This window comes from Schistocerca piceifrons, chromosome X (assembly GCF_021461385.2).
Source record: "Schistocerca piceifrons isolate TAMUIC-IGC-003096 chromosome X, iqSchPice1.1, whole genome shotgun sequence".
Taxonomy (NCBI): Eukaryota; Metazoa; Arthropoda; class Insecta; order Orthoptera; family Acrididae; genus Schistocerca; species Schistocerca piceifrons.
Window position 1 is genome coordinate 359,732,637 of NC_060149.1, and position 21,918 is coordinate 359,754,554.

The 21,918-nt window shown below is 42.5% G+C and overlaps 1 protein-coding gene across 1 annotated transcript in view; it reads right to left on the reverse strand.

Annotated features, from left to right (window-relative positions):
- Positions 1-21,918, reverse strand: part of LOC124722353 — a gene marked incomplete at its 3' end in the record, with an annotated part of 821,905 nt that overhangs the window by 670,335 nt on the left and 129,652 nt on the right. Inside the window, exon 2 of the mRNA XM_047247526.1 lies at positions 12,722-12,812. Coding sequence (XP_047103482.1) covers positions 12,722-12,812 — 91 coding nt within the window. The remainder of the gene's footprint in view (positions 1-12,721; positions 12,813-21,918) is intronic.

Sequence of the window (21,918 nt, forward strand, 5' to 3'; positions counted from 1 at the left end):
GGTATGTCATGCTCTAATCTTCGATTTATAAATCGGGAGATTCAGTGAACCATGCCCAAACTCATATGAACAGCAACATTTCTAAATTTTTAAGCACCGATAGGAGTGTCGAGGCAGTTAAGGGAAAAAAAATGTATTTGGCAAGAGCAGGACCCAAATCTGATCTGCAAAAATTCAGTTAAGTTTCCTGTGACCTCCTTAAATTACTAAAGCTAAATGACTGGCGCGTTCTTTCAATAGCACTTATCTGATCAGTGCGCCACTGATTCGTCCCTAGTGGCCTCGACATCAACAAAGCACTAAATTATTGCTTCCCTTTCACTTAAGCCATTTGTGTTCAAAGTTCTAGATTTCTTAGTTGAAAGCGAAGATATTATAAGAGTCGATTTCAGAACCATGTTCTGCTGAAGTTAGTCTGTGCCTGTTATCGCTGAAACAGCTCAACTTGCCATTTAGAGGTCTCTTCAGTCTGATGCGAAATCCGACTTAATATTTTCCACATATTCGGAATTAAGTGTTGCACTGAATGCCATATAAAGCCTCCAATCGATCGGAACTGAATATAGATATTTACATTGACAACTTAATATTCCACAGATATAATAATCGTGTTACACAGGTCTTACCTTACTAATCGTATATAACGACCGAAAATAGTAGTATTAACCGAATACCTGGGAAATAATAGACAGAAAAATCTGATACTGGTCTTTGTCGTCAGATCTAGAGTTTACAGTGTGACCAAGTGACGACAGTGTGTAGTTGGAACTCTTAGTGCTGATCTTATTTTTCGGCAAAAGTAGCCTTGTGGGTAGAAGTGAAGACTGCATCTGTTCTCGTGGCTGCATTACGCACGGCGAGTGCCTTCATTATTGTTGCGAGCCACGTATGGTCGCGGAGCCCACGGCAATGCATGAATGAGTGCCCTGGAAAAGCGGTCCGCACTACAATAGCCGGCGTTGTTTGGAATTCCAGCGACTACTAACTATAGCCGGGCCTCGTTTGTATAGGCTGGCGCTCTCACCCGTTTGCTTAGGTGAGACGCGCAGCTTCTGCTTACGTTCTTCCCAAAAACTCAGACGAAATTCGGCAACGGCCTGTTTCCTCCCAAACTCGCCGTCCAAAAGCAGACAGTCGTGTTGCGTATTTCTTTCTAAAGAGGTCCGTTTCCGACTTCTTAATGGGGTGTTTATTTGCCGCGCTTCGGAGCGTCCTGTGGTATCCTGAGTAGAATAGTATGGCGTCGATGTGCCACAGACGTACCTTTTTTTCTTTTCCTTACATACAAACGACCTTCTGTAGCGTGTTAGAGAGTCTGTATCTCGTAGAATGGTAACATTTAAAGTGCCTAGATGACTCTAAGGGACAAATTTTTGCTGAAAAATAAAATATTTTTATGTCATAGAATTTGGCGCAATCTTAGGTCCCAACTGGGAACAGTTAAAAAGCTGTTATTGCAGTACCGCATCTCATTTTGCTTAATGAAAGTTAATCGGATGTCAGCTAACTGAGTGACTGTGGGTCGTAGAAGGAGGAGGGAAGGTCATGGTTTAACACCTCCTCGACGACGATTTAATACAACAAACGGGGCACAAATTCGGGTAGGACAAGAATGGAGAGAGAAAACCAGCCGTATCAGTCTCAAAGGAACCGTTCCGGCATTCGCCTTGGTCAATTCAGGGAAACACCAGAAAACCTAAGTGTAATCATTATATTTAATACCGCATGAAGGAAAATAAAAATGTGTTCTTCAAACCGTATACAGAAGTTTCAATTTTCCGACTAATGTTTTTTAATGCGTCTGCTGAATGTAGTCGAAAACTTTAAATTACTTGCCAAATTAAGATCGAAAAAGAATCTGTATTACAGAGGAGCGAAAAATTCAGTATGTTTGTCTGGATAATTATGCAACAACTGGACTGTAGTATTTATTTAAATCAAATATGTTCAATGAAACATACGATAGGATGTACCACCTCTGCTATGAACAGAGCGCCAAATCTATATGGTAAACTCCCGTTGATACTGAGGTCATTAAAAATGGAGCACCAGGCTCTTGTGGACATGAATGGAAAATGAGTTCGACATCGGTCTCGGTGAAGGACTGACGTTGGCACTCGCTTTTACTGATTGAAAGAAACTACGGAAAACGTAAATCACGGTGCCAGAGGGTGGTTTGTTCTTGGTGAATACTTATTCATTATCTTAACCACTGCAGAATATTTTCAGTTTGTGTGAGATTATCACTGAGGTGGTCAGATTACTTGTTAGGATCACAATGACGTTAATTTTTCAGTTGTTTTTATAATAGTAATGAATCATGTACCATCCCCCCCCAACAGCTTCACCAGCTTATTAAGGTTACACTCACACACACACACACCAGGAAGATTACATCTTTATGAAATATCTTGACTGTCGTTCTAACTCTAAGCTCTTTCTTCAATAATTCTCCGATTATCCGTGTCACGCTTGTAATGACAAGCGAATAATCGGAGAGTATGGGGAAAACCTGACCCCGGAGACCACCGCCACGTGCGCAAAAGCCGACCGCTGCTCGAACGGTGCTTGGCGCGAGATAATGAGCGTGGAGCTCATACTGGGCTGTGTCTCATAAAAATCCCGTGGCTCCCCGTGAGTAACGACGTGGCAGCCAACCACGACCGTGCGGGACCAACAGCACAGCCACTGCCGTTAGCTGCGGGCTCAAGTCATACAAGCGACAAACAAAATTTTTATTTCTGTGGCAAACGTCGATACAGCTTTTGCTGCTTTTGCGGAACAGACGTTTACCGAGATCGGGACAGTCCTTTTGACAAGATTTTCTTCGAAATCGTTTCTCCTTAACATTCACTCAAACAGTATTCTTTGAAATATGGTTGTTCGAACATTAATATTTATGGGCCGCCGAAAATACCGCGCCTTGTTCTTAGAAACAAGTCGTAAAATCAACTCCATATGGCAGTGTTTTACAACTCTTCGTTTTAGATCTGCACGCTGCAACACAAGTTTAAGCGGGTCCGTGTAAGATTTTTAGTGGAAAGATAGGGTTCTGCAGGAGGAAATAATTAATTTAGATTTAAATACATTTTGTTATAATTCCTTCTAATTGCGCAGAAGAACTACCACAGATCTTCTGCATACTATATGTATTTTGTTACTTTATAGCAAGGAGAATTTAATGTGGGGTCAGGGATTTTCTCTGCCTCGTGATGCCTGGGTGTTGTGTGATGTCCTTAGGTTAGTCAGGTTTAAGTAGTTCTAAGTTCTAGGGGACTGATGACCATAGATGTTAAGTCCCATAGTGCTCAGAGCCATTTGAACCATTTGAATTTAATGTAAATATATCCACTTTGACTGGTATTATTTTGTGCTATAGAACTGGAGAAAAATGAATATCTTCACTCCCCCGAATGTGACTTAATCAGTCTTATCGATTTCTCACGACCACCACGTACTACATACGATACAAACAGCAGAATCTTTGTACAATCTGTTTCGAATAATCGGTGAATAAACTCCTTTAACATCATTTCGTGAAAAAGATAATTTCCCATATATTTCATTGTAAGATGACTGAATATTATCGTAATACCATCATAGGGACTGAAACGCCCAGTTGAAAAGAAAATAGCAAGCCTTGGAACCCGATCGATATCGCCACGTTTTACCGGTCCTGTCGGTATCATGTGTAGTCGGAAATGCTGGAATAGCAGGTACACGAGCGATTCAGAGTCGAAATATTGTACTAGAAAGGCACGAAAACGTGCGGACAGGAAAATGTGCGTTCTCCTTCACTAGTTTTCAACTACACGTTTTTAGTGCTTATAGCTCGCCGAAACAGTGCACTTCCCATCTGATAAGCAAAAATTAATGATGATATGTCGAATACTCTGGCAAGCTGTAAGTGAACAGTCGTTCACTACCGTTTTTATTTTCTGTGTGACAATAAACAGTTACCTGCGGGAGACAGCACAGAAAGTGCTGCTCAGTCGTGTAGAGACTAATTTGGAAAAAAAAAAAAAACATATCTACCATGCAACCAGTTTTTCAGCTATTTTCAGTTCTTATTTTTCTTTCTAAGGGAAGTAACTGCTGATTGCGAAGGCGTAATCTTTGTCACTTAAAGACTTTTCTCTCTTCAGTGACACACAAGTGAACATAACGAAAAACATCAGTCTTGTCACCCCCAGCCGTGGCAGTAATCCTGCCTTTCCGGGTGCATTTTCTGAATACAAGTCTGGTGTCGGAGGATTTAACATCGTAAGGTGGGCCATTTGAGCCAGGCTCCCACACCGCTTTCCTGGAGCGTAGGTGGCGGCGTCCTGCCGTCAGATTATAAGAAATGCAAACATTTCGTGGCTGTCAGGTCATTACGCAGCGGTGCGATGGGGCCGGCAGATAGCAGGCGGCGCCTCGTCGCGTGCTGACAACAGATTCTGCTCCATCGTCACGAACAATATTTCAGGGCGTGCAGAACCTGTTCTTTCCTAGAGTGCAGCGCGGCCCCGGCCCTTTGTCGACTGCCAGGCGCGGTATTTACACGGCAACAAGTGCGTCGCATCGCCGGACGCAATCTGTAGCTGGGCGCCCACGTGGCCCCGCCTACATCGGTTTGTCACGCCGCCCTAAATGGATTGTCGCCCCGAAACTTTAAACTGCGTCGCTCTATTCATCGGCGCTGTCTGGCCTCCTCGGCGACCACCCGAGTCCTGGAGAACGTTTTGTTGTTAAACGACCCGTTGATGTCGAGCTGATTACAAGTCAAGAAATTCCGCTCCCCCGTGCAAGACAAGGTTGTACAGTTTGTTGACGACTGGGGTGGAGCGTCTGGAAAACTAATCAGGCACGTTTCCTAGTAGGCTGAAAATATAATTCCTTAACATCTAATTTCTTATCTTAAATTAGTAACTGTAGCAAACGTGTGGATCGTTTTGGTGTTCTATTATGCTGTGTGTGCCGTCACACCGATAACTGCAGAGGCTGTCACCAGCCATGCTGTCTCCAGCCGTGGAGCCACAAAGTTTCGAACAGTCGCCACACAGATGGTGCTTATACAAGAGAACTTATTTATGCTCTCGCAACAAGAACCACAGTGAGCCTTCTACATCCGCCAACAGTTATGTCATTCGCCAAAGAGGGCGCTGAAACGAGGAACTACATTCTGACTCGGCCAAATAGATCACAGATGGACATTCTTCCGTCTTCGCGGATATATGTGGATTCACATCTATATTCGGCCTGTTCACCACCAACAACAGTTGGTGATCACCAGGTCCAGTCTACAATCATCGTCAGCTGAGACAAATCCTAAAATATTATAAAAGCCAAGCTCCGTTTTCTGTCCCTAACGATTCAGAACATGTCAGAAAGAAAGGACACAAACATATATACAAGGTGGTCCATTGATCGTCATCGGGCCAAATATCTCACGAAATAAGCGTCAAACGAAAAAACTACAAAGAACGAAACATGTCTAGCTTGAAGGGGGAAACCAGATGGCGCTATGTTGGCCCGCTAGATGGCGCTACCATAGGTCAAACGGATATGGCTCAAATGGCTCTGAGCACTATGGGACTTAACTGCTGTGGTCATCAGTCCCCCAAACGGATACCAACAGCGTTTTTTTAAATAGGAACCCACACTTTTTATTACATATTCGTGCAGTACGTAAAGAAATATGAATGTTTTAGTTCGACCACTTTTGTCACTTTGTGATAGATGGCGCTGTAATAGTCACAAATATATGGCTCACAATTTTAGACGAACAGTTGGTAACAGGTACGTTTTTTAAATTAAAATACAGAACGTAGGTACGGTTGAACATTTTATTTCGGTTGTTCCAATGTCATACATGTACCTTTGTGAACTTATCATTTCTGAGAATTACCTGTAAATACTACATTAATGCAATAAATGCTCAAAATGATGTCCGTCAACTTCAATGCATTTGGCAATACGTGTAACGACATTCCTCTCAACAGCGAGTAGTTCGCCTTTCGTAATGTTCGCACATGCATTGACAATGCGTTGGCGCATGTTGTCAGACATTGTCGGTGGGTCACGATAGCAAATATCCTTCAACTTTACCCATAGAAAGAAATCCGGGGACGTCAGATAAGGTGAACGTGGGGGCCATGGTATGGTGCTTCGACGACCAAACCATCTGTCATGAAATATACAATTCAATACCGCTTCAACCGCACGCGAGTTGTGTGCCGGACATCCATCATGTTGGAAGTACATCGCCATTCTGTTATGCAATGAAACATCTTGTAGTAACATCGGTATAACATTACGTAGGAAATAAGCATACCTTGCAGCATTTAGATTGCCATCGATAAAATGGGGGTCAATTATCCTTCCTGCCATAATGCCGCGCCACACATTAACTCGCCAAGGTCACTGATGTTCCACTTGTGCAGCCATCGTGGATTTTCCGTTGCCCAATAGTGCATATTATGCCAGTTTACGTTACCGCTGTTGGTGAATGACCCTTCGTCGCTAAATAGAACGCGTGTTAAACATGTCATCGTCCCGTAATTTCTCTTGTGCCCAGTGGCAGAACAGTACACGCCGTTCAAACTCGTTGCCATGCAATTCCTGGTGCATAGAAATATGGTACGGGTGCAATCGATGTTGATGTAGTATTCGCAACACCGACGTTTTTGAGGTTCCCGATTCTCGCGCAGTTTGTCTGCTACTGATGTGCGGATTAGCCGCGACAGCAGCTAAAACACCTAATTGAGCATCACCATTTGTTGCAGGTCGTGGTTGACGTTTCATATGTAGCTGAACACTTCCTGTTTCCTTAAATAACGTAACTATCCGGCGAACGGTCCGGACACTTGGATGATGTCGTCCAGGATACCGAACAGCATTCATAGCACACGCCCGTTGGGCATTTTGATCATAATAGCCATACATCAACACGATTCCGCAATAGGTAAACAGGCATACATCAACACGATATTGACGTTTTCCGCAATTGGTAAACGGTCCATTTTAACACGAGTAATGTGTCTCACAAAGCAAATACCGTTCGCACTGGCTGCATGTTACGTGATACCATGTACTTATACGCTTGTGACTATTACAGCGCCATCTATCACAAAGCGAAAAAAGTGGTCAAACTACAAAATTCATATTTCTTTACGTACTACACGAATATGTAATAAAAATGGGGGTTCATATTTTAAAAAATGCTGTTGATATCCGTTTGATCTATGGCAGCGCCATCTAGCGGGCCTACCATAGCGCCATCTGGTTTCCCCCTACAAGCTAGAGGAGTTTAGTTCTTTGTAGTTTTTTCGTTTGATGCTTATTTCATGAGATATTTGGCCCGGTAACTATCAATGGACCACCCTGTGTATATATTGTGTGTTTGTGTGTGTGCATCTGGCGGCAAATAATGATACCTTTCTGTGTACCTTACGTCCGACAGGAATCAGACGGAACCGCGAGTTTTGAGAATAATGGACAGTGGACGATGCTTGTGTAGCGTACGAGAAGATGAGCATCTGCGTTAGCGCTCGCGTACAGTGGGAAATCCGGGTCCGAGTCCCGGTCTGGCAAACATTTTCACTTGTCGCCATCGGTTTTATTACAAATCCCGAGTGTGGCTGAGTTCTGTGTCTCTCTTATGTCGTATATATATATATCCACTGAATAAAAAATAGTGTCTGTTCTTTCGGACATGTCCGAACACACGCTGGACGCTGTACCTCACGCACAACAGTAAGTTCGTAAGGATACAGATACAGGCCTTTTTTGATAACTTTTCGACACGACGATTTCTTAACACCCACGTGCACAAATAAACGGGGCTGAGATTTCGTCGGATTTTGATCCAGGCTTTCCTTCATTCGAGCAATATTTTCTGGTGTTCGATCTCTTTTCGGATAGTTACGGTTTTTATTTGCCCTAGAACCACTTTTGGACCGTTTAGCCACTATGTTCTGAATTGCAGACTTTGCTGGATGTTCTACAAAGACACGTCCAGTCTTAAATTCTTGCGCACACTGTTTCGCACAACTTTTCCACAAAATGTGTTTCGCACAACACTCGACAATAAATACATGTATTCTGTATTGCACTGAACTGGTGACTAAGCATGTCTGCTCCTGTCACTCACTCAAACGCAATAACATACAGTTAAGTACTCGGAACAGAGCACGCGGGCGATGTACACGTGCAATCATGTGGCAGCAACCGACTGGTGAATCGAAATTACGTTTTCCAGCATTTTTTGTGGTGGGCAATTCTCTTGTTGATTAGCGACGGTCAGTTTCGCGCCAGTTTTATAAATATTTTCCAAGCTAGTTCCTTTTGTCCACCCTGTGTTAATGTCATTATTTTAATTTTTTCCAGCAGTCGTAAGATAAAAAAAGTAATAGTTACTGAAGTATGGAGGAGGTAGAACAAGTGTTAGAAATTATGAACTCATTAGATGTTTTTGTGCTTTCTCTATCTCTTCCTCTCAGTATTTGTGTGCGTGCGCGCGCGCACGTGTGTGCGTGCGCGCGTGTGTGTGTGTGTGTGTGTGTTATTTGTGGGTAACGTAAATCCTTGGAGAACTCTGTTGATCGATGACACCACCTTTATCATTTGCTTAATTAGCGTGTACCAATCAATCTAGATTGCTTTAAACCCGAGAAAAGATAGTTGTTCTTAAGTTGTATTTTTTGCATACTGATGAACGAATTCTGACGGCCTGAGTCTCAGATACGTGTTTAAAAGGTCCTGGCGTAGTACAAAACTCCGTCCGATAATGGAACAGCATTCCTGGGAGAATACTCACAGAGTTTCCGACTGGATAAGCGGTTTGTTGCCCCAGCAAAAGTTGTTAGATGCTGACAAGGACAGGAAATCTGAGTGTAAAAGTATCATCGTGTTCAGGAATGGAGCACAAAGAGGCATATTTTAACTGTAAGTTTTGCATTTTATATAGTGATGATGTCATTTAACAAAAGTCACCATGGGAAGGATGCCAATTGATGATATGACTATGGATTTAAACTGACTTCAGACGTGCGACTAAACTGAGAAACTCACCGAAACATAAACCTCGGGAAATAGTAATACTCGAACTTCAGCCATAAGGCGTTATACAACATTGTTGGTAGTGAACGCAAACTAGGGACTTACTAACTAGACATCACTGGACCTAGTGTGAGAAATTTCGGTGTATCACATGTCAAACGCATTCTAAGAATACACAGTACAGCAATATGCGTTCGGCGTCAAGCTTACGAACCTATTTCTCGGCAGAATTATCAGCTTTTCTGTGTAGGAATGTCTGCGCATTGAAATAAAGAGGAGAAGCCATTACTCGAGACTGCAATCAAGAAGAAGTATGTATGAGTATTTCGGCTGCTAGCGTAATGAGCGTAGCTGATTATAGAAGGTAGAACTATGAAATAACGTTGACAATGTTAGGTCAAGGATTTGTTAGGCTCACGTACTTCTCAGAAAGTTCCAATCACTGTGCTTCAATTCGGCCTCTGCATCCTCCATCGGCTGAATGACAACTTTATGGTAGTTTGAGAAGTTTTTCGGAATTTCTGTTCATCCATTGCCGTAGAGAAGACACTTAAATAAAAACCGTGGAGACACCTATTTTTTCCGTAGCAATCTGTATTCCTTCTTCCTGTAATTTTTTTGCGTAAGAAAAATAGATTTTACACCTACCATTTACAGGCATTGCGCAACATGTGCTTACAATTTGTTTGTAATGAAGCCTAACTGTCAACTAACCACCTAACTCGTAATCATTTAGGAATAAAGCGAGTTAAATTTCTAGACTTTAATCAGGTCGCTTAATTTTTCTGTATTCGGATCAACTACGAAGTTCTCGTCTGGCGCGGGATGTGATAAGAAGCCCGAAGATAAGGTCTTGCATACCGAATCCAGACAAACAGCAGTCGCATACTTCTTACTGACTGGCTTTCTCACAAAGAATAGGAAAGTTATCAATATGACACCGATTCAAGGCAGATAATCCGTGAGCGAGCAGGACTTTCACACTGGCCATCAACCTCTATCCAGCGCGTGCTAATCATAATAGCGGGCTGCACTTACAAGCGACCGCCTCTGCTCTTGTGTTTCGTTCTTCATCAGACAAACCTCCCTATTGCATGGAATGAGCAAGGTGAAACAATGAACCGAGCGAGGTGGCGCAGTGGTTAGACACTGGACTCGCATTCGGGAGGACGACGGTTCAATCCCGCGTCCCGCCATCCTGATTTAGGTTTTCCGTGATTTCCCTAAATCGCTCCAGGCAAATGCCGGGATGGTTCCTTTCAAAGGGCACGGCCGACTTCCTTCCCTAATCCGATGAGACCGATGACCTCGCTGTCTGGTCTCCTTCCCCGAAACAACCACCACCACCGTGAAACAATGTTTAAGACATGCATTTGTGAGAACTCTGCTTCTATTGCTTGTTCGGTCAAGATTTGAGTTTTCCGCGGATCCCCTATATCAATTCCGGCAAATGCCGGTATGATTCCTTTGATTAGGACACGACTGATTTTCTTTCGCATTCGAGCTTTCACTCAGTCATTAACGACATCGTCGTTGACGGGACGTTATACACCATTGCGACGGGGGCCTGTAGTCGTCCTCCGTGCTGCTACTTTGACGGTGCTCGGTGGTTACTGCTAGAGACATCCATCAAATGAAACTGAAACACTGGTCAAACACCCAGTGAGGGAGAATTACGAAGTCTCAGATAACTGGTAGTTTAATAGCAGCATATTTCTGGTAGAACACGTGTTATTTATTTTACTGTTGAAGTGGTCACTGACATGGCTATCTGTTAAAATTTACTGTAGGACATGCAGCACTGTTGAGTCTCCTAGTCTCGCGAAGGTTAAGCACTCTGCCAAATATCATACGTAGAAAAGAACAGGAGGCCACTCCTCGTGGTCCTTCAGCTGATACGCATGTTTACGACTCCTTAATCCAGACCTGTAGTTAAGCAGCGGGACTTTCGCATAGGAGAACGTATGGGAGCGACTGCAATCATTAACCGCACGCGATGTTCGGCTTTAGCCCTGAAGAGCGACGCAAGCGTTCCCAAAAACCTATAGTTTCAACAGATCTCGTGAATCGGAAGGTCACAGTGTCACTGGTTGGCATTGTAGTTTTCTGGTGTTCCAGACAAATACGACGAAGCGTAGACGTGTCTAGGCATGAGAACAATCTAACTGCCAAATAAAGGTTCATTTCCTGGCAGTCACGTCATAGCTAAAAACTGTTATAATTACACTGCGCAACATCATAAATATGCAATACATTTAACTCAGAAGCAGAAGATAATGTTTAAAATAATACATAAACTTCAAACATACACATACGGTACTATCATCACCAAGTGGCAGCATTCTCCTTAAATGCACAAGCCGGCCAGTTCACGATAAGGATTTCACCTTACACATCTCCATACATCAACCACTGCCGTGAAAGTGTCAATCATTTATGGAAATCTCACTCAGTTAACAAGACCCTCCATACAGATCACGAAAAGAAAAGTACCAGCATATGGTTTTGAACACCATGATCGTCATAGTAAATTAATGAAACTGTTGAATGCAACAATGGAGTTTCAACCGAGGTAGCTACTCACACTTAACTACTACATTATATGGTTTGAATTGGCCATATCTATCAATAAATTCATGTGGGTGGAAGATTAACCACCACCAAACAACTGTACATGGAGCGATAGATACATTAATTTAAACAGGAAGAGAACTCAGTCCCTATTACTAGATATTTATTTAGAGAAGAGAGACAAACACACGCATTCGTGTTATTAGATCTTACAAGCGACTTCACTTCCCGCCATTAGATCTGTAGGCCAAAGGATACTTTCTCTTAAGGACACAAGACGGAAAGTTAATTTTCCATATTAGTGCATTTACTCTGCTTTGAACCTCACTTGTCGCTTTTCTGTAGCTTTTTCGCAGTCTTCCTCCAGTGTTTTCTAACTTATGAACTCTATCAGATCTCAGTTGCTCAATCAAAGTATCACTACCAGTGACTGTCGCGCCCTTCTTCCATATGTAGCAATTCCTGTTTCAGCCACACCGTTTCAGTGTATCGTTAACTGTCATGAGATCTGTATTTTTGAGAAAGTGTTTCTGTTGCTCTCTAGCCCGCATGAAATCAGATATACCAATTCTTTGCCTCTGATTAATTAAACCCATTAAACTGATCTTATGGGAACTGCAGATGCGTCAGAAACACCAAGAAGGCATTTTATAACATGGATTCTCTGTCACAGGCGGAAACAATTCCGCAACATTCTAACAATCAAGTGAACAATTTTGACTGAATTCATGGCAGTATTTATTTCAGATCCCTGCTGTGACTCTAGTTCTGTAATAAAAGAGTAGTTCGTTTGTTACGCGCCTACACATACCAGCAGCTGACAGATCATATAGTGTATACTGGGTTGCGGTCAATTCTCGCAGATTCGTCATCTATCCGTTTGTTCCATATAAAGTAATGTATGAAATGATTGTAGTAACCTGCGTCATTCTCGTCTTTTAACATTTTTTTTATTTATTTTTTTTTTTTTAAATCGGCTTTCGTATTACCACTGTGTAAGCTTTTCATGGCTTAATGCGAATGGTTCGAGCAGCGCAGGTTACATCACCAGATGAAGCAGAGCGCATTACCATTACACGAATTTCGTAAAAAATGATGATGTCCTTACATAATGTGGCGAGCAGCGAGAGGAGCGTAAACAGTGCTATGGCGCTTTTTGTCGTCAGTGTTTGTGGCTGCGGGTCACATTTCGAGTAAACCTGCAAACAAAGCAAACAAAGCTATTGTAGATATATGTGACCGAGATTAGTGTGATAAGCTGTTTGCCAACAGAGCCGCCGCGCGGAGGCGATAGGCCGCCGGAAAGGGAGCGCGTCGCGATCTGTCTACAGTGTAGTCACTAAGGTCTACGCCCGCTTGTTACACACACAAGTCAATCACTTAAACTATCTTCAACTAAAAAAGAATTTGACAGTGGTCTGAAGTGCTACACGCTGAAGGTTAAGTTTGCTAAAAGTCAATAGGAAAGGCGTGGCTTCTTTCAAACGCCGAGAAGCTACAATTTGTTACATGTTTTGTAGAGTTTTTGCGGTGTGAGTATTTTATTAACACACAGCTTTTTATGTAATTAAAATGAAACAGGAATTAGATGACAGTCTCGAATAACTAAAAGTACTAAATAACGCCCATCTTTCTGAAGCAATCGAAATTCCAAGTACAACTTCACACGGCAACGCTTCTTAAAAATGAACGTACTTTCACTTGTATATAATATAAGATGATATAATTTTACTTGAAGTATGTGCACCTATACCGAATTTCTGGTGTCTAAACGAGTAACAGTGGTTATTAACGCACGAATTTGTAGAATTGGTTTAAAATAAAACATTCCTGTGCTGTTAACTGGATGTAAAGCACCGTTTAAGTGATTCCAGAAAAATAAAACTTCTTGGAATAGAGAAAGAAGAACTATATTCTTGAAATAATTGGGAAATAGCTTTTTTTATTTTTAAAATTTTCGGTTTTTGACCTGAAGGCCACAGCGCCTTCGGAAATTGTTCTCCCGACTATAATTGCTGCGTATCTTGAATTTCTCATATCTCTCACGCAATATTAGTTGAAAATCCTTACTTACAAAATATATTTCCTTGTAATTTATTATAAAAAGCTACGTGAGTGGACTCATTTTTATTATGTTTTTAAATTTAACAATGTCTTCAACCTCTCACTCTGTTTACATGATTAAAAATTGATGGAAATAGATGAAAGGTTTGACAGATGTGGTGACTCGTAGATCACCTCACCCCCGACAAGAGGTTATCCCCCATTTATTAAAAACCAGTATATATACTGTCGCCGCACTGGGTAGCCGCGTGGTCTGGGGCGCCTTGCTACGATTCACGCGGCTTCCTCAGTCGGAGGTTCGAGTTCTCCCTCGGACATAGGTGTGTGTGTTGTCTTTAGCGTAAGTTAGTTTAATTAAGATTAAGTAGTCTGTAAGCCTAGGAACCGATGACCTCAGCAGTTTGGTCCCATAGAAACTTACCAAAAATTTCCAAATTTCCAATTTACTGTCGAAGCATAAAAAGTATACGGGAGACAGTCGTTTATTTGACATAACTACACTTCAGCACCCGCATCGTCTCCTACAAGTACTAGTAACATAACGATATGTAAATAAGAAGTCCACTAATGTAAAGAAGCCTTGACGTCAGTCGTGAATTGGTTACGACATTTTGAAAGCTTCAGTGATGACAGTCTATGAATAGCTGAAAATTTACCAAGTACAAATAAACGAAAATTTCGTCTAATATGATGATTACCTGCCCTGTCCATACGCGAACTTTGAAATCTCCTCAACCCCCGGCCCCCATCCCCAAACCTCGTTTCGAACGACGAAAGGTAAGTTTACAGATAACCAAAGACAACCCCTATCTAAATAAATCTGATGTTGAGAAGTGGATGAATCAGTTTTATTCCCATGTGATCTTCACCTATATAATAATGCGTCTTTATTGAATTACGCATCTTCTCCATTTTGGATGCCAAGAACAATTCTTCGCTTCATTAGAATGCATTAAATTCGTGTTAGTTCCGTCTGAAGATCACTCATGTCATTCCACAATGCGTTTGTTTTACGGTACTTGGTTTCGCAGTTTTCTGCAGTACAGCAACGACGACCCGACGGTAGAATGGCTTGTACCATGTCATCGTTCATCTCACAAAACGGGCGGCCTGTTTGAGGTCAGAGGGAAACGGGCTCGTAAAACTGCAAACCGACCGTCTCATTGTTCGAGCTGCACGGCCCGTTGCAGTGAACCCTAGAGCCGAGCGGAGATTAGTGCAGAGTAGGCCTTGGCTTCGGTTAGCATCGACCCGACAGGAGCTGCTGTGAGGACCGCGGGAAACTCTCCTCACAATTTCTCTCCGTCTTTCCGACACGTAGTGCTAAGTTGCACTCCTAAAACATACCGTTACCGCACACCATAAATGTGGCATAATTTCTTTTAAGGCATTTATTAATTGTAAACAGCGTAGGAAATGGAATTAGAACTCATCTTACAAAGCACCTTTCCAAACTTAACTTTTTAGATTCGTGTCTAGTACACAGGGTGTTTATGTAATAATGACATAAACTTCAAGGAATTGCGGAAGGCCAGGCTTTGTGGCAGAGCGGTTCTAGGCGCTTCAGTCCCGAACCGCACTGCTGCTACGGTTGCAGGTTCGAATCCTGCCTCGGTCATGGATGTGTGTGAAGTCCTTAGGTTAGTTAGGTTTAAGTAGTTCTAAGTCTAGGGGACTGATGACCTCAGATGTTAAGTCCCATATTGCTTGGAGCCATTTTAACCATTTTTTGAATTGCGGGAAAGAGAAAAATGTATCAGTATGAAGAAATGAAATTGGTCTGTGGGTGACTGAATCGAATGTTGTAACAAATAAGCCCTCGTCACAAATATTAAGTCAAAATTGACCAGTCTTGTTGCAACCCTTGTTCACAGTACGAGCAGCCCTTAGCGGCTCGCCATCTCACAAGTGTTCTTGACGTCGCTTTTCCGGCTTAGATCTTTTTTAATATGTGACTTGTAAGTACTGCATCTTTTCGAGTCAGTACAAACTTTAATTTTATTAATGTACTATATACCTAATGTTTTAGTACAGTTAGTCTAATTCTGAAGACGACGCTCATAGTAGCGTCGAAACCAGGTCAATTTTGACTTAATATTGGTGACCGAGGGCTTATTTGTTACAATATAATTCTGACACGGTCACTGAACCTTAGCAGCTATGTTCAAAGTTTTATGAATCGAATGTTACGACGCCAAATGTGATGTAGGATCCCTCCACTAGTGTTCAGACATAATGAACTTTCTAGACTCTGAGAAGCTCATCTGCAGAAACCAGCACGGTTTTAGGAAACAGCGGTCATGCGTGAATGATATACAACAGGCTCTAGATACCGGCTCCCAGATTGACGCCGTATTTCTCGACTTTCGAAATACGTTCGACTCAGTCCCGCACTGTCGCTTGCTCCAAAAAATGCGCGCTTACGGTCTATCCGATGACATATGCGGTTGGACAGAAAGTTTTCTAAGAGACAGAGAGCAGTATGTCGTCCTGAATAGAGTGACTTCAACAGAAACGAGCGTAGCTTCAGATGTGCCCCAGGGCAGCGTAATAGGTCGGCTGCTTTTTACGATTTACATAAATAATCTGGTTGATGGTATTGACAGCGACATTACACTGTTTGCCGATGATGCTGTAGTCTATAGGAAAGTAATATCACATGAAAGTTGAGAACAAGTCAATGAGGATTTGCAGAAAATAAATGCGTGGTGTAACGACTGGCAGTTATCTGTCAATATTAGTAAGTACAACCTACTGCGTATAACAAGGCGAAAATCCCCATTAATGTACGAGTACAAAATAAATGCCCTGTCTTTGGAAGCGGCAACATCCGTCAAGTATCTGGGTGTGACTATTCGAAATGGTCTCAAGTAACGGCAAGGTGAACTCTAGACTGCGGTTTATTGGTAGAAACAACAAAGGAAATTGCTTACAATACGTTAGTTCGTCCAGTTTTATAGCATTGTTCGTCTGTTTGGGACCCTTACCAATTGGGTCTGATTCAAGAGATTGAGAAGGTCCAAAGAAGAGCCGCAAGATTCGTGACTGGTACATTTAGCCATCGCGAGATCGATACAAATCTCATATAAAGTTTGAAGTGGGACACACTTGCAGATAGACGACGTGCTAAACGGAAGAGGCTGCTCACTAAATTCCGAAATCCGATCTTCGCCAAGGATGTAGAGCATATATTATTACCATCAACTTTGAAATCGCGCAATGACCACCATTCAAAGATAAGGGAAATTAGAGTTCGTACTGAAGCGTTCAGACAGTCGTTTCTTCCTCTCGCGATCAGCGAGTGGAACAGAGGAGGGGAAATATGACTTTGGTGCGAATTGTGCCCTCCGCTAGCTGAGTATAGATGTTGATGTAGATATCCCAATCAACGAGTCGTTGTTTTTACGATGTAATAAACTGATTTATTATGTACACAATTGCTAACATTGTAGGTTAGGCAAACACAACGAACATTCACGGTCAACATCGTGAAGCGTATGGACAGTAGACTCCACTAATGCGCTGCAAATGATGTGACATGGTCGATTCTGAAGTTAAACTGGAACACTGACATCTGTGTTCGCAGGTTGAAATATTCGGTATATCAGCCCCAGTTAACAGGCATTCAAACCGATCAAGGAATTTGCAGTCTGATTTTAAAAATGGTTCAAATGGCTCTGAGCACCATGAGACTTAACAGCCGAGGTCATCAGTCCCCTAGAACTTAGAACTACTTAAACCTAACGACATCACACACATCCATGCCCGAGGTACGATTCGAACCTGCGACCGAAGCGGTCGCGCGGTTCCAGACTGAAGCGCCTAGAAACGCTCGGCCACAACGGCCGGCCATGATTTTCAACAAGCATATTGATAACTCAGGGAAGATGACAGCTTGTATGGAGCTAATTATCCACGTATGACATATGTCACACACCATGTTTCCCGTGGTAAGGGAAGCAAAGCTTGCAGTACCACAATACATCCGTCAAGGAGAGCAAAAAACTGTACGAACTTCTGACTTGGAAGAAGCAATGCTTGCTCCAATCAGTCCTTCATCATTTGCTCGTAAAAACGTGTCGGACACAGTACTGTGTAAAAAGTAATACGATAACAGTAGATAACCATTCACAGGAAAAGGAATCTGTAACGGCTGTCGATCTTGAACCTTCGAATACATTTACTCAGTGGGGTATTTAGGTGTGTATGGTCGATCCTTTCTTTCCTATGTATGAACTTCTCTGACACGAAAAATCTCTCACAGTATGAAAAGTTGAACAATCGTTCCCGATTACATTGTGCGTATGAAAGGCAATTACACTGACATGAAGAAAAGCACAAACAGAATTTATATTCATGCAGAGGTACATCCAATAGTACTGACGCGTTCTGCTTTATTTATGATACTGACAATTCGTTCGCCTTGTACGATCTGTTCTGCTTGGAGTTTAGGAATTATTGTCGCTTGTAAAATTATTCACGAATTATATCCTGAGTGGGATATTACGTAGACAACGGACTTCCTCGGCGGAGACCGTAAGGCGTGCTGTTTTCTTTTTATTTTTACTCAATTGGAACTAGTGGTTAAGAATCATTTTTCCATCGCTTAATCCTTCCGTAATCCCAAAAACAGCTTGTCTGGATTTCCAGGTATAGTCACATCAGTCTAAACTTGCTTTGCAGAGAGAACTTTTTACTGCACAATACTCTGAGCTTATTTTTCCGTCCCATTGATGGACGGAGCATATTAAAAAGTTTGTTTATTTGATTCTGTGTGTGCAGTTACAATTTTATTTCTCTTACCTCACAGTCTCTAAGGAAACGATGAACGTTATGTATATCCGTAAATTACACTCCGAAAATCGGTCCTTGCAGTTTTCTAGGTAGGTTTTCACGAAGTATTTGACGTCTTTCTGTGTGTGTCTACTTGTTGAAGCCATTCAAGCTGTCCTTCTTTGTATATGGTCAGGCTTCCCCGTTAGCCCTACCTGATATGTACAGCGCACATCTGAATTGTGTAGCTGATTGCTCCGTTCGTAAACCCAATGCCTTTTCCCAACACCCTATGGTCGCTGATTGCTCCGTTCATAAACCAAATGCCTTTCCCGTTACCCTGTGACCAAATTATTTGCTTTAGGTACAACTCGACCTGTCTGCTCATTTGATTCATGTGCCACCACACTGATCATTTGCAAGTCGTTATTCCCGTTATTCAAGGCTGCAACAGTTTTAACTTGTCTGACAATATATCAAAGAGATACAACGCACTGAGAGTTGAACATTCTACGGCTGCCTAAAGCCCCCTTTCTTTCATCACTAGTAATTAAGGAAATGATAACTCCGGACAAACGTGCAGTATGTTAAGTTACTGAGGTATGTCTTGACTGCTTTAGAGATCAATGTGACAGCGTATTGCAGTCACATCAAACAGAATACGTGAACTGGTCTGGTCTGCACTTAAAATCTTCAGTGTATATTAAAGGTCTCAATAAAATAGCGTTAAAACACATAATCATACTTAGGAAATGTTCCAGCGGGAGTTGAGCTGGTAGTCCAATAATCGCTTCGAAATAATCTTCGAAAAAAATACCAATACGGGAATCCCTACTGCGGGAAATCTATCTCTGAGAGCATGACCACCTTTGACACGCTCAGTAGGATACCACAGCGGCTAGAGACAGCGTCGTGTGTGTGTGTGTGTGTGTGTGTGTGTGTGTGTGTGTGTGTGTGTGTGTGTGTGTGAATGTGTGTGTGGTGTGTGTTTTCTACTTCACAAGGAGGCCTTTTGGCCGAAAGGTAAAATGTAGAGCATTCTTTTCGTTGTGTCTGCCTGTGACTCAGCGTCTCCTGTCTGTGGTGAGTAGCAATCTATCCTTTTCATAATATCAGAGTTTATTACGTCATATCTCCTAAACAATGTGTCGTACAATGTTATGATTTTGCATGTCTGTTCAGTGATATTTGTGAATGCTGTCTACTGAATGTATCACGAATAAAGTTAGTAGTGAAGAAGTAATACATTAAAACTTCATGCCTGATGCGCTAGTTTTACTGCACGGATAGCTAAAATGTAGTAAGCCATAAACACTTCTCCTTCCATCAGTTTGTGGTGAGTGTCAGCGAGAAAACGTTTAGTAAAGGTTTGATATTATTTCTAAAGTTTGTTGCAAATCACTAAGGGCTCTCATTCTCAAATGCTGGACGAATAAAATCTGGGTATTGGAGCGTCGTGGCCAACACATATGTTTCAACGCCGTCCTCGCCCCCTTGATAGGCAGGTGGTTCTTATCCCCTCAACGATTCTTTCCAGACTATAAGTGATATGTGTATCAAGGCTCATTGAAATCTGTCTAGTGGTTTAGGAGGAGATATGGAAAATACACGCTTACATACGTACATACACTCATAAGTAATTAAATACATTTTTGTAATACAGCATGCATGGATACGAGCACATACATACGCACAAAATACTATTCACACAGAGTCACTACTGCAGCCCGACAATTAATAGCGAACTAGATGTTCTTCGCGACACAGGAAATAATCTTTTAACTGTACCCCGACGTGGGTTACAGAAACTGTGATTGGTGAATCAAAGGTAGTATTAGGACACGGCCCCACGGCCGCAGATGCAGAAATCGTGAGAGGTGAGGCGATTGTGTCGAATGTGCTCCGTCATCAAGCAGAGGATTGCTGTAGCGGACACGTGCTCTGGAGTTAATCACCTGTCCCGGAGGCTCTCATCAGAACGGAGATCGGCTGGTCGGGAGCGGGAGGACGTTCTAATAAGCAGTCAGATTACACGCTGCGTCGAGGGAGGAAACGAATCGGCGAGCGGCGGAAGCGAAGAACCGGGGTATTTGTGCCGCCGTGCCGCTGTGGATGTTGGCAGGCGGGCCGGTCGGCGTGCCAACTGTGGAGCCGAGTCACCTTCGTTGACATTTCAGGACCTCACACGCGCACCCCGCCGACGCCGACGCCGGCACGTTTATTACGCTAAGAACGGCGGGGAAGCGGCGGCCACCGATTATACCAACGTAACAAACACAACCCCATTTTCGCATCACTGGTTCGCAGTGCGCTTCATACTAGTCACTGAATGAGCTAGTGCAGTGGTAAAGACTTCTCTCGGGGATGAATGAGTTTCCAATCCCCTTCTGGTCATCATCATTTGAATTTCCCGGCGATCACTCTAAATAATTTCAGTTGAATAATGGGATGGTTCCTTCATCACGCAAGTTCTTGACCGATTTCCACCCCAGGCCTTGTTCAAATGTGCTAGTGCTCGGTGTCAACTGATCCCGTTAAATTCTAAATTCACCTCCTATCTGAGAGTCGTAAACCACTAATCATCATCATCTTGAGTGCTGTATGCTCTAGGCATTCGTGACCCACTCGAGACTCAAGTTTAATGTTTCCACAAAAGTGTATCCAGTGTAAAAGAAGGTTTGACGCCCTATTAACAACAAGGCCACTAAAGAAAACTCAGCAAAGCTTATTTCGAAAGCAGGGAGAAGTAAATTCATCGCGTTTTTTAAGGGAAACCATCACGAAATTCACTTCACAACCTAAATCTGAATGGCAGTACCATAGTTGGAACGTCCGTCCTCACAAATACAAGTCCAGTTGCAGGGAATGTGGAAGGGTTCATGTACAAATCAAGAAAATTTTTATTGCACGTGAATCGATGTGATCTGATTGTTTCGTACTATAATGTAAACGTAAACTCCGTCTACAGATTCTGGTTGGTCAATGGGTACTGACCGACCGCCGTGTCATCCTCTCCCAATGGTGTCTTTCTCTAATAATCCATCGAGGACAGCGGGATAACAGCCGGGATTGAAGTACATGAATAATGATAATTAAAATCAAGAGCTATATTGTAATCCAACGTCGTTTATTTAAAACGTGCTACCACTTTCGATGCCAAAAAGCATCATCTTCAGGCCCCAAGCGTAATCTGCTATCAACGTACGAACTACAGAGACAAAGACAAAAGGAATCTTCAAATGTCAACGGTACAATATATTCAGCATGTTATGCCACCATGGGCAGCCAACAAAGTTGAGTGCAGCAGGACCAAAATCAACTGAATTCCGTAACTTCGAGCCCACCAGCAGACAGATGACAACTGACCATTAGTGGTCTTGTTACTGGAAGTTACGGAATTCAGTTGATTTTGGTCCTGCTGATCTCGACTTCGTTGGTAGCACGTACTGGAATAATATGCTGAATACG